Source organism: Pelobates fuscus, chromosome 10 (genome assembly GCF_036172605.1).
Source record: "Pelobates fuscus isolate aPelFus1 chromosome 10, aPelFus1.pri, whole genome shotgun sequence".
NCBI classification, from domain to species: domain Eukaryota; kingdom Metazoa; phylum Chordata; class Amphibia; order Anura; family Pelobatidae; genus Pelobates; species Pelobates fuscus.
This window is the reverse complement of record NC_086326.1, coordinates 144,018,848-144,033,026: the sequence shown is the minus strand read 5'-3', so window position 1 is coordinate 144,033,026 and position 14,179 is coordinate 144,018,848. Positions and strand designations below refer to the sequence as shown.

The 14,179-nt window shown below is 47.4% G+C and overlaps 1 protein-coding gene across 1 annotated transcript; it reads right to left on the bottom strand.

Annotated features, from left to right (window-relative positions):
- Nucleotides 1-460: 460 nt before the first annotated feature.
- Nucleotides 461-13,388, bottom strand: LOC134575251 (oocyte zinc finger protein XlCOF29-like). Its single transcript, XM_063434509.1, has 5 exons — nt 13,320-13,388; nt 5,663-5,857; nt 3,887-4,075; nt 3,400-3,478; nt 461-1,907 (listed from the first exon to the last, which is right to left on the bottom strand). Exons 2-5 carry the CDS (start codon nt 5,738-5,740, stop codon nt 703-705), a joined length of 1,551 nt encoding a protein of 516 aa, XP_063290579.1. The 5' UTR covers nt 5,741-5,857; nt 13,320-13,388; the 3' UTR covers nt 461-702.
- Nucleotides 13,389-14,179: the final 791 nt, after the last annotated feature.

Sequence of the window (14,179 nt, the reverse complement as noted above, 5' to 3'; positions counted from 1 at the left end):
TGTTCGTTTAGTGTAGTCTAAGCCACACATTATTTCTTATTGTATGGTATGCTTATCTGATGAGGTATGTCTCCAGATTGTAGGTTGGCATGTCAAATGTGTTGTAAACCCACTCATAGAAAGAATTATAGCAGATTGGCGTGAATCAGGCAATAATACTGTACTTTGAGAAATCTTCCAGTAGCTCTATAAAATGAGCGTTGTAAAGCTCTATATTCTGGCAGAAATGAGAGGTGTTATAATGTCACATCCCAGTGTCTTAAGTCCCTGCGACAGATCAGTAGAGGAGAGCTCTCTGCCAACACAAACAGCGATTTTATGGTTTCCTCCCTGTGGTCACTGTAGGTGGTCCACAAACTACACTTCTTAAACCCCAGTTGGTGACTACACTGAACATATTTAAACACAGCTCTTTGTCACCTGATACCGAATGCTCCATTTTTGATTATCAATGACACAATTAAATAAATAAATGATTTATTGCACATATCATTCAACACTGCCAAAGGGAGCATTACAAAATAAAAAGATAAAAGGAGTCTTTAATTGATTAAAAGACCTAATGAGGCCCCAGCCACATTCTGGAGGTGACAGAATGATTGCTATAAGGTGATGGCAGAATGTGAGCAGGCTGGTTGGCTGCAGTTGAGAGCCAATTCACATTCAAAATACAAGAAGTTAATATAGAATACAAAACTCCAATCACGTGTGAATCCTCTGATGCTTAACAAGATGTGAGCTTTGCGTAAAACATTTCCCACACTTAAAACATGAGAACGGTTTCTCTCCTGTATGTATTCTCTGATGGATAACTAGGTGAGAGATCTGGCAAAAACATTTCCCACAATCAGAACATGAAAATGGTTTCTCACCGGTGTGAATTCGCTGATGTACGACTAGATGGGAGATGCGGGTGAAAAATTTCCCACATACGTTGCAGGATATTTTTTTTGCCTTGTGGACATTTTGATGTTTAACAAGATCCGTGTTACTTGTAAAACATTCTTGACAAACAGAACAATGAAATACTTGATCAGTTGTCTGTGCTTTTGGCAAAGGTTCATACGCTGATTTATAAGGAATGTTTTTGTCATACTCACTGCTCTTTGACAGAACCAAAGTGTCATTTATTGTAGATTTACTTATATTCCCTTGGCTGCTGCTGCTGCTGTCTGTCATAGGAGTAGAAGAATGTCCTGGCTGTGTATGTTCTAGGGAGGTAAAAATGTCAGTATTTGCAAAATGTCCTTCGTTACATGAGGCTGACTCCTCCTTAATATGAGTAGATGGATATTCTGTTTGTGTATGTTCCGTGGTTGCATAAATGCTGGTGTAGATCGCGTTTGAATCCTCCCAAGATGTTGGTTCCTCCTTAATACGAATAGATGTATAATCTGTCTGTGTATGTTCTGTGGGTGTAAAAATGTCACTGTACGGTAGGGTTCCATTTTCCCAAGATGTTGGTTCCTCCTTAATAAAAGTAGATATGTAATCTGGCTGTGTCTTTTCAGTAGCTGTAAAAATCTCTGGGAAACTTCCTTCTTCACATGATACATGGTCCTCCTTCTTCTGAGTAGACTTGTATTCGGCTTGTGTATGCTCTGTAGGTGAAAACATGGCCGTGCATGTGAGATGTTCCTCGTCATAGGACGATAATTCCTCCTTAACATGTACTGATGTGTATTCTGTCTGTGGTGGTTCAGGGAAAGGAAATATATTGGTATCCACAAAATTGACCCCCTCTGGCGCGGATTCGTCCTCCGGCCTCTTTGATAACTTTTTGAGTTTCTTTCGTGGTTTGTTTGTTTTTAGGCATCTTTTGTTTTCGCTTTTATCTCCATTAAAACAATCTACTGAAGAGATAGGGCTGTGGAATCCTTCGTGATAAGTTCTATCCACTGATCCATCTGGTGGAGATATAAAGGTAATCAATATGACTTTATTAAAGTTTAAGTGCAAATTTCACAGATAAGAATTCAAATACTTTCTCTTTTCACTTTGTTTCCAAAATTAAAATGAAATGACGGACAGATTGAATTACAAGACTCTGAAAAGGTACTTGCCCTCACTGATTTTCTGAATGGTATCCTATACACTCACCATCCCGTTAAACCATTGTATTTACGCTCAGCTGAATTCTTTTGTCAAGTTTATTCCTTAACAATTTAATCTACTGTGCACCAACGCATTACAAGTCAAGAAAAAAACAGCATAGGTCCCTTTAAACATGTTAATTCCCAATTTTACTGACTTCACATTGTAAATGTTCACATTACTAGTCAACGATAGTTCAATAATTAATCTCAGCTGTGATTGCTCTACTAAAAGCTGGGTCAAGAGCTTACATTTAAATGATCATTTTGGTAGCATACATCTGTACAATTATTTATATAGCGCCAACATATTTTGTGCAGTGTTGTACAATAGGAGAAAAAAAAAAAAAAAAACACACACACATTAAATTCTAACAAAACATGATTAACATACTGGAACAGTAGGTATAGACAGCCCGGCCCAGGGAAGGAGCACAGTAGATGGGAGATGGTAGAGGGAGGAATGGAAATGAACTTCTATAAAATAGACAATGTTAGTGTGGCTAAACATTCCTATTTCACTTATGGTGGGAAGGAATGCCCAGTTCTTGTGTCTCAGAAAGAGAGAGAGAAAAAAAATAAATCACACTCTATTTACTGAAGAACCAGACAAGACACCCCCCCGTTTCTTTTTGATTTCTACATTGTACCCTTTAGTGTACTTCCTTCATAAGAATGTTCTCATGATCCATTTGCCCACCTAATGAAGACCTAATGGATGAATTGACCGTTACCTCGATGGATCCAATGGATAATATTTTGTTTTCTCTGTGTACAGTGACCATATTCTTCACATCTTCGAAAACATATCATTTACACAATTTGTTTTGCCTTCCCCTGGGTCTAAACTTTGTACAGTACATTCTATCTTCTTTCACATCTCTCTTTTTGAATGGATTCCACCGAGCTCTTCTGAGAGCACCTCTTTGGTTGATCATCATGAGACTTTATATAAAATATTACCAATATGAAACCCAGCCAGTATGAAGAGGGATTTCCTATTTTCCATTTTTGTGTCTCATTTCCTTGCACGTCTTTCTTTTTTCTACCATTCAATTATTAGTTTAAAAAAAAAAAAAAAACGCAATAAACAATTATATCCCCAGAACTGCCAGATAGATAGTAGCCTGCAAATGCCTGTCTAAATAATTACATTATTGTAACTGGTTATACTAACGAACCGTGATGATAAATGAATTGTTTATTCATGAATTTTACAAGATCACAAAGGTCCACGTGAATGTCTTCCTCAAAATAATACAACATTGTGTTATTTACGGATTACAGCGACAATATCATCACTTACCCAATGAGATTAATGGCTGGTGATTCTCCATCATTATGTCCTTGTACAGATCACTGTCTCCTTCAAAATACTCCCACTCCTAAATGGATAAATAGACAGTGACATCTTCACACATCATAGGAACCTATCCCAGGGCCCTATTTAGCCTTGTACTGCTGAGAGCCTCAGATGGATTTTTCCCCGAGTTAATCTCATAAGAGCAGACATTAGGCTGTTAGAGTAGGACCTGCTAAAGATGGGGCACATTGATGCTGTGGCAGGCTTATGCAATGTATGATCATATAATGTAACTAAACCCCCATTATTTTTGCTTAGATTAGCGGTTTATAAATTGACCCCCAGCAGCACCCCATTTATTCATGTTCAGGTGAGTGCAGCACCCTGGTTTCATATAGCTTATAGGAACCTGACACACACAATGATCCAGTCACCATCCAGACACATCCCTTGGTTTTACTGTATAGTGTCCCATCCCCAGCAGCTTTACCTCTCCAGTCAGCAGGTGGATGATCTGATTGGTCAGTTCCAGGATCTTGTCATCATTGTTACTCTCATGTATCAGTGAGTGAGGTGGGGGCACCGTGCTGGGGCTCTGGGTCCTGGAGAAACAGTCAGACACATGCGGACCTCTACTGTGTGCAACACGTTCCCCGGACTTATTCACCACAAAGCAATCCTATACATTTAAATGTAATATAAGATGTTAGTCTGCAGAAAAATATTATTCATTATTCAGTCCATTCAATCTCTATTAAATATATTTTACTCCCTTAGGTACTGCGTCTAAAGTGCAGTAAAGATTTCATCTCCATGTCTATTTTTTGTCTGTACTGTGTAGGTGTTTAGAATAATACCCCTCTCTGTCTATTTAGAGAGGTTTTACCTTAAAGGAACACTATAGTCCCCTAAATGACTTTAGCTAAATAAAGCAGTTTTAGTGTATAGATCATTCCCCTGCAATTTCACTGCTCAATTCACTGTCATTTAGGAGTTAAATCACTTTGTTTCTGTTTATGCAGCCCTAGTCACATCTCCCCTGGCTATGATTGACAGAGCCTGCATGAAAAAAAAAATGGTTTCACTTTCAGATGTAATTTACCTTAAATAATTGTATCTCAATCTCTAAATTGAACTTTAATCACATACAGGAGGCTCTTGCAGGGTCTAGCAAGCTATTAACATAGCAGGGGATAAGACAATCTAAATTAAACAGAACTTGCAATAAAGAAAGCCTAAATAGGGCTCTCTTTACAGGAAGTGTTTATGGAAGGCTGTGCAAGTCACATGCAGGGAGGTGTGACTAGGGTTCATAAACAAAGGGATTTAACTCCTAAATGGCGGAGGATTGAGCAGTGAGGCTGCAGGGGCATGTTCTATACACCAAAACTGCTTCATTAAGCTAAAGTTGTTCAGGTGACTATAGTGTCCCTTTAAACTAAAAAGCATCAGGGTGAATTGTTAGTGTAGGACCTATGAAGTCTTGCCTTGATGTGGCAGGTGAGCTTACACTTTAATGGCCACTGAAATGATACTAAAAACCTTGTCGTATAAATGTGTGTAGGAATTTGGGATAGAGCACAATAACATTTTTCCTTTGGTTTTTATTGTATGTTTTGAGGCTGATGTGTACTATAGTCACTGCTACTGCCCAGGACACAATTTTGTTTGTTTGTATTTTTTTTTTTTGCCAACTCTGCTTTTTCAGAACATCCCTTTTTCTCATATAATACACCCATCCATATTATATATGTTTTTTAAGGAAATATATGTCTTTAATTTGATTGCAACTATATATAAATATATATTTTCCAGTAATTCCTTGCATTTAGGCCATATAGAGAATTATAATGCCAGGGTCAGGTGCAAGTCACCTCTCTCAAGATGGACTTTAACAATAGAAACTTGGGAAATCATGTATCCACAATTATCCCAGAGTTCCCAGCTTGACATGCAAATGAGCACAGACAGACATTGTGTTTCAAACTTCAACCTTTAGTAATGGACGCAGTTTTAATCACAGTTTATATTAAACCAAATATATATAATTTATACATGTAATGCAGTTAGTAGCTCGGTATCGTTAGTGAGTATTATCTTAAATGGGAAAAAGACCCCAAGCAGGCGCCATTACATTAGAGACTAGGCACCAGGGAAGGCCTGGAAGGTGGTGTTACCATTGTGTAACACCAGTGAACCCCCAGGACAAAATGAAAAGATGTTTTAATCCCTATAGTATAGACATGACGTTCCCTGAATGCCTCACCTCTCCAGTCAGCAAGTAAATGATCTCCAGAGTCAGATCCAGGATCCTCTCCGTCATCTGATTCCTGTCCTTCTTCATCTTCACTAGGTCAGTTAGGTGCTCGGAGAATAGGATACGGTCTCTGTGGACAGGACTGTCCTTGAAATTACCTCCTCAGGTAGTGGAAGATACTGGATTTATAACATGGTTACAATGCTGTTAAAATGAAAGAGCAATTGTAAAACATTAAAATAATATACATATAAATGTTATATAAAACACATAAAGAGTACAGTCCTCATAGGTAAATAATTAATCTCCAGATAATTCATGAGGTACCCACTCTTTACCTATGTTACCCCTCCCCCAGTAACCTCTCTTTACCCATGTTACCCCTCCCCCAGGTACCCCTCTCTTTACCCATTTTACCCATGTTACCCCTCCCCCAGGTACCCCTCTCTTTACCCATGTTACCCCTCCCCCAGGTACCTCTCTCTTTACCCATGTTACCCATCCCCCAGGTACCCCTCTCTTTACCCATGTTACCCCTCCCCCAGGTACCCCCTCTTTACCCATGTTACCTCTCCCCCAGGTACCCCCTCTCCCCCTCTTTACCCATGTTACCCCTCCCCCCAGGTACCCCCTCTTTACCCATGTTACCCCTCCCCCAGGTACCCCTCTCTTTACCCATGTTACCCCTCCCCCAGGTACCCCCTCTTTACCCATGTTACCCCTCCCCCAGGTACGCACTCTTCCCCCAGGTACCCCTCTCTTTACCCATGTTACCCCTCCCCCAGGTATCCCTCTCTTTACCCATATTACCCCTCCCCCAGTTACCTCTCTTTACCCATGTTAACCCTCCCCCAGGCACCCCTCTCTTTACCCATGTTACCCCTCCCCCAGGTATCCCTCTCTTTACCCATATTACCCCTCCCCCAGTTACCCCTCTTTACCCATGTTACCCTTCCCCCAGTAACCGCTCTTTACCCATGTTACCCCTCCCCCCAGGTACCCCTCCCCCAGGTATCCCTCTCTTTACCCATATTATCCCTCCCCCAGTTACCCCTCTTTACCCATGTTACCCCTCCCCCAGGTATCCCTCTCTTAACCCATGTTACCCCTCCCCCAGGTACCCCTCTCTTTACCCATATTAGCCCTCCCCCAGTTACCCCTCTTTACCCATGTTACCACTCCCCCAGTAACCTCTCTTTACCCATGTTACCCCTCCCCAGTAACCTCTCTTTACCCATGTTACCCCTCCCCCAGGTACCCTCTCTTTACCCATGTTACCCCTCCCCCATGTACCCACTCTTTATCCATGTTATCCCTCCCCAGTAACCTCTCGTTACCCATGTTACCCCTCCCCCAGGTACCCTCTCTTTACCCATGTTACCCCTCTCCCCAGGTACCCTCTCTTTACCCATGTTACCCCTCCCCCCAAGGTGCACACTCTTTACCCATGTTACCCCTCCCCAGGTACCCTCTCTTTACCCATGTTACCCCTCCCCCCAAGGTGCACACTCTTTACCCATGTTACCCCTTCCCCAGGTACCCCTCTCTTTACCCATGTTACCCCTCCCCCAGTTACCCCTCTTTACCCATGTTACCCCTCCCCAGTTACCCCTCTTTACCCATGTTACCCCTCTCTATACCCATGTTACCCCTCCCCCCAGGTACCCCCTCTTTACCCATGTTACCCCTCCCCCCAGGTACCCCTCTTTACCCATGTTACCCCTCCCCAGTTACCCCTCTTTACCCATGTTACCCCTCCCCCAGGTACCCCCTCTTTACCCATGTTACCCCTCCCCCAGGTACCCCTCTTTACCCATGTTACCCCTCCCCAGTTACCTCTCTTTACCCATGTTACCCCTCCCCAGTTACCTCTCTTTACCCATGTTACACCTCCCCCAGGTACCCCTCTCTTTAACCATGTTACCCCTCCCCCAGGTACCCCTCTCTTTACCCATGTTAACCCTCCCCAAGTACCCCTCTCTTTACCCATATTACCCCACCCCCAGGTACCCCTCTCTTTACCCATATTACCCCACCCCCAGGTACCCCTCTCTTTACCCATGTTACCCCTCCCCCAGGTACCCCTCTCTTTACCCATGTTAACCCTCCCCAGGTACCCCTCTCTTTACCCATATTACCCCTCCCCCAGTTACCCCTCTTTACCCATGTTACCCCTCCCCAGGTACCCTCTCATTACCCATGGTACCCCTCCCCCAGTTACCCCTTTTTACCAATGTTACCCCTCCCCCAGTTACCCATCTTTACCCATGTTACCCCTCCCCAGTTACCCCTCTTTACCCATGGTACCCCTCCCCAGTTACCCCTCTTTACCCATGGTACCCCTCCCCAGTTACCCCTTTTTACCCATGTTACCCCTCCCCCAGTTACCCCTCTTTACCCATGGTACCCCTCCTCCAGGTACCCCTCTTTACCCATGGTACCCCTCCCCCAGTTACCCCTCTTTACCCATGTTACCCCTCCCCCAGTTACCCCTCTTTACCCATGTTACCCCTCCCCCAGTTACCCCTTTTTACCCATGTTACCCCTCCCCCAGGTACCCCTCTTTACCCATGGTACCCCTCCCCCAGTTACCCCTCTTTACCCATGTTACCCCTCCCCCAGTTACCCCTTTTTACCCATGTTACCCCTCCCCCAGGTACCGCTCTTTACCCATGGTACCCCTCCCCCAGTTACCCCTTTTTACCCATGTTACCCCTCCCCCAGTTACCCCTTTTTACCCATGTTACCCCTCCCCCAGTTACCTCTTTTTACCCATGGTACCCCTCCCCCAGGTACCCCTCTCTTTACCCATATTACCCCTCCCCCCAGTTACCCCTTTCTTTACCCATGTTACCCCTCCCCCAGTTACCCCTTTTTACCCATATTACCCCTCCCCAGGTACCCCTCTCTTTACCCATATTACCCCTCCCCCAGGTACCCCTCTCTTTACCCATGTTACCCCTCCCCAGGTACCCCTCTCTTTACCCATGTTACCCCTCCCCCAGGTACCCCCTCTTTACCCATGTTACCCCTCCCCCAGGTACCCCCTCTTTACCCATGTTACCCCTCCCCCAGGTACGCACTCTTCCCCCAGGTACCCCTCTCTTTACCCATGTTACCCCTCCCCCAGGTATCCCTCTCTTTACCCATATTACCCCTCCCCCAGTTACCTCTCTTTACCCATGTTACCCCTCCCCCAGGTACCCCTCTCTTTACCCATATTACCCCTCCCCCAGTTACCCCTCTTTACCCAGGTTACCCCTCCCCAGTTACCTCTCTTTACCCATGTTAACCCTCCCCCAGGCACCCCTCTCTTTACCCATGTTACCCCTCCCCCAGGTACCCCTCTCTTTACCCATATTACCCCTCCCCAGTTACCACTCTTTACCCATGTTACCCTTCCCCCAGTAACCGCTCTTTACCCATGTTACCCCTCCCCCCAGGTACCCCTCCCCCAGGTATCCCTCTCTTTACCCATATTATCCCTCCCCCAGTTACCCCTCTTTACCCATGTTACCCCTCCCCCAGGTATCCCTCTCTTAACCCATGTTACCCCTCCCCCAGGTACCCCTCTCTTTACCCATATTAGCCCTCCCCCAGTTACCCCTCTTTACCCATGTTACCACTCCCCCAGTAACCTCTCTTTACCCATGTTACCCCTCCCCAGTAACCTCTCTTTACCCATGTTACCCCTCCCCCAGGTACCCTCTCTTTACCCATGTTACCCCTCCCCCCAGGTACCCACTCTTTACCCATGTTATCCCTCCCCCAGTAACCTCTCGTTACCCATGTTACCCCTCCCCCAGGTACCCTCTCTTTACCCATGTTACCCCTCTCCCCAGGTACCCTCTCTTTACCCATGTTACCCCTCCCCCCAAGGTGCACACTCTTTACCCATGTTACCCCTCCCCCAGGTACCCTCTCTTTACCCATGTTACCCCTCCCCCCAAGGTGCACACTCTTTACCCATGTTACCCCTCCCCCCAAGGTGCACACTCTTTACCCATGTTACCCCTCCCCCCAAGGTGCACACTCTTTACCCATGTTACCCCTTCCCCAGGTACCCCTCTCTTTACCCATGTTACCCCTCCCCCAGTTACCCCTCTTTACCCATGTTACCCCTCTCTATACCCATGTTACCCCTCCCCCCAGGTACCCCCTCTTTACCCATGTTACCCCTCCCCCCAGGTACCCCTCTTTACCCATGTTACCCCTCCCCAGTTACCTCTCTTTACCCATGTTACCCCTCCCCAGTTACCTCTCTTTACCCATGTTACACCTCCCCCAGGTACCCCTCTCTTTAACCATGTTACCCCTCCCCCCAAGGTGCACACTCTTTATCCATGTTACCCCTCCCCCAGGTACCCTCTCTTTACCCATGTTACCCCTCCCCCCAAGGTGCACACTCTTTACCCATGTTACCCCTCCCCCCAAGGTGCACACTCTTTACCCATGTTACCCCTTCCCCAGGTACCCCTCTCTTTACCCATGTTACCCCTCCCCCAGTTACCCCTCTTTACCCATGTTACCCCTCTCTATACCCATGTTACCCCTCCCCCCAGGTACCCCCTCTTTACCCATGTTACCCCTCCCCCCAGGTACCCCTCTTTACCCATGTTACCCCTCCCCAGTTACCTCTCTTTACCCATGTTACCCCTCCCAGTTACCTCTCTTTACCCATGTTACACCTCCCCCAGGTACCCCTCTCTTTAACCATGTTACCCCTCCCCAGGTACCCCTCTCTTTACCCATGTTAACCCTCCCCCAAGTACCCCTCTCTTTACCCATATTACCCCACCCCCAGGTACCCCTCTCTTTACCCATATTACCCCACCCCCAGGTACCCCTCTCTTTACCCATGTTACCCCTCCCCCAGGTACCCCTCTCTTTACCCATGTTAACCCTCCCCAGGTACCCCTCTCTTTACCCATATTACCCCTCCCCCAGTTACCCCTCTTTACCCATGTTACCCCTCCCCCGGGTACCCTCTCTTTACCCATGGTACCCCTCCCCCAGTTACCCCTTTTTACCAATGTTACCCCTCCCCCAGTTACCCATCTTTACCCATGTTACCCCTCCCCAGTTACCCCTCTTTACCCATGGTACCCCTCCCCCAGTTACCCCTCTTTACCCATGGTACCCCTCCCCCAGTTACCCCTCTTTACCCATGGTACCCCTCCCCCAGTTACCCCTCTTTACCCATGGTACCCCTCCTCCAGGTACCCCTCTTTACCCATGGTACCCCTCCCCCAGTTACCCCTCTTTACCCATGTTACCCCTCCCCCAGTTACCCCTCTTTACCCATGTTACCCCTCCCCCAGTTACCCCTTTTTACCCATGTTACCCCTCCCCCAGGTACCCCTCTTTACCCATGGTACCCCTCCCCCAGGTACCCCTCTTTACCCATGGTACCCCTCCCCCAGTTACCCCTTTTTACCCATGTTACCCCTCCCCCAGTTACCTCTTTTTACCCATGGTACCCCTCCCCCAGGTACCCCTCTCTTTACCCATATTACCCCTCCCCCCAGTTACCCCTTTCTTTACCCATGTTACCCCTCCCCCAGTTACCTCTTTTTACCCATGGTACCCCTCCCCCAGGTACCCCTTTCTTTACCCATATTACCCCTCCCCCCAGTTACCCCTTTCTTTACCCATGTTACCCCTCCCCCAGTTACCTCTTTTTACCCATATTACCCCTCCCCCAGGTACCCCTCTCTTTACCCATATTACCCCTCCCCCAGGTACCCCTCTCTTTACCCATATTACCCCTCCCCCAGGTACCCCTCTCTTTACCCATATTACCCCTCCCCCAGGTACCCCTCTCTTTACCCATATTACCCCTCCCCCAGGTACCCCTCTTTACCCATGTTACCCCTCCCCAGTTACCTCTCTTTACCCATGTTACCCCTCCCCAGTTACCTCTCTTTACCCATGTTACACCTCCCCCAGGTACCCCTCTCTTTAACCATGTTACCCCTCCCCCCAAGGTGCACACTCTTTACCCATGTTACCCCTCCCCCAGGTACCCTCTCTTTACCCATGTTACCCCTCCCCCCAAGGTGCACACTCTTTACCCATGTTACCCCTCCCCCCAAGGTGCACACTCTTTACCCATGTTACCCCTTCCCCAGGTACCCCTCTCTTTACCCATGTTACCCCTCCCCCAGTTACCCCTCTCTATACCCATGTTACCCCTCCCCCCAGGTACCCCCTCTTTACCCATGTTACCCCTCCCCCCAGGTACCCCTCTTTACCCATGTTACCCCTCCCCAGTTACCTCTCTTTACCCATGTTACCCCTCCCCAGTTACCTCTCTTTACCCATGTTACACCTCCCCCAGGTACCCCTCTCTTTAACCATGTTACCCCTCCCCAGGTACCCCTCTCTTTATCCATGTTAACCCTCCCCCAAGTACCCCTCTCTTTACCCATATTACCCCACCCCCAGGTACCCCTCTCTTTACCCATGTTACCCCTCCCCCAGGTACCCCTCTCTTTACCCATGTTAACCCTCCCCAGGTACCCCTCTCTTTACCCATATTACCCCTCCCCCAGTTACCCCTCTTTACCCATGTTACCCCTCCCCCAGGTACCCTCTCTTTACCCATGGTACCCCTCCCCCAGTTACCCCTTTTTACCAATGTTACCCCTCCCCCAGTTACCCATCTTTACCCATGTTACCCCTCCCCAGTTACCCCTCTTTACCCATGGTACCCCTCCCCCAGTTACCCCTCTTTACCCATGGTACCCCTCCCCCAGTTACCCCTCTTTACCCATGGTACCCCTCCCCCAGTTACCCCTCTTTACCCATGGTACCCCTCCTCCAGGTACCCCTCTTTACCCATGGTACCCCTCCCCCAGTTACCCCTCTTTACCCATGTTACCCCTCCCCCAGTTACCCCTCTTTACCCATGTTACCCCTCCCCAGTTACCCCTTTTTACCCATGTTACCCCTCCCCCAGGTACCCCTCTTTACCCATGGTACCCCTCTTTACCCATGGTACCCCTCCCCCAGTTACCCCTTTTTACCCATGTTACCCCTCCCCCAGTTACCTCTTTTTACCCATGGTACCCCTCCCCCAGGTACCCCTCTCTTTACCCATATTACCCCTCCCCCCAGTTACCCCTTTCTTTACCCATGTTACCCCTCCCCCAGTTACCTCTTTTTACCCATGGTACCCCTCCCCCAGGTACCCCTTTCTTTACCCATATTACCCCTCCCCCCAGTTACCCCTTTCTTTACCCATGTTACCCCTCCCCCAGTTACCTCTTTTTACCCATGGTACCCCTCCCCCAGGTACCCCTTTCTTTACCCATGTTACCCCTCCCCCAGGTACCCCTCTTTACCCATGGTACCCCTCCCCCAGGTACCCCTCTTTACCCATGGTACCCCTCCCCCAGTTACCTCTTTTTACCCATATTACCCCTCCCCCAGGTACCCCTCTCTTTACCCATATTACCCCTCCCCCAGTTACCCCTCTCTTTACCCATATTACCCCTCCCCCAGGTACCCCTCTCTTTACCCATATTACCCCTCCCCCAGGTACCCCTCTCTTTACCCATGTTACCCCTCCCCCAGGGCACCGTCTGCCATTATTCAGTCTGGGCAGAGGTTCTTACTCTCATTATTGAGCCCTGAGCCCGGCAGCATCCCAAACACCTGATACCTGAGCTCTGGATCCATTACTCATCCCTTTCTTCTGTGATTTGGCCGGAACATTACGTCACAATCGCCAGACAGGCAAGTGCGGAGGATCACGGGAAACGTAGTTTCTTTACCGCATACCGGTCTCGGGCGCATGCGCGGAGGTTCCACCGTCTCTATGGAAACGTGTAGTACCAGCTGATTGCCTGTCCTGCACGCGTGCGCTGATCTGCCCAGGGCGCATGCGCAGTGAGAGAGTAATAGTCACAGTGCTGGGAGCAAACATTCAGTGATTCTTACAGAGGTCTTATGAGACCAACTTCAAAGAACATTCCAAATAAAGATGGGTTCCTTGCTCACACCTTGTTTATAAATGAATAAAAAGCAATAAACCTCCCTGTAACTCCGCTCTGCAGCCGCTTCCATACTTGGACCGTACCAATTCCAGTCTCTTGTCCCATAGCTTCCAGCTGTCCTGGTGTGACTGTCCCAATTCCTGCCAGGGGGCACATGGGAGGGGGGGACAGAGGGACACGATAATGTTAGGAATAAACTTTTGTATTCCTAACGTTATAGTGCTCCTATAAGCTGTAGTGTCCCTTTAAATTCACTTTGAATTCTTTCCTTAGCGAATAACCCTGTGTGAAATCTCACTTAAGTGATTTTTTTTTTTTTACTTTTCGCACCCTCTCTATCACTATTATTATTCTTGTATCCCTTATTATAATCAGTAGCATGTTAAAAACAAACCCAAAAAACTCATTACATTTGATGTAGAATTATTAAAAATGATCTTTATTTTGTACCTGTATTGAATTATTTTACTAACTCCATTTTGATCTCACATAACCTCACATTATGACAGACCCTCCATTTTGTCCA

Coding starts and splice junctions, on each gene's coding strand:
- LOC134575251 (XM_063434509.1), bottom strand. CDS start 5,740: ATGAAGAAGGACAGGAATCAGATGACGGAGAGGATCCTGGATCTGACT. Junction 4,076..5,662: donor TTTACTTGCTGACTGGAGAG/GTGAGGCATTCA, acceptor TTAAATGTATAG/GATTGCTTTGTGGTGAATAA. Junction 3,479..3,886: donor TCCACCTGCTGACTGGAGAG/GTAAAGCTGCTG, acceptor TTATCCATTTAG/GAGTGGGAGTATTTTGAAGG.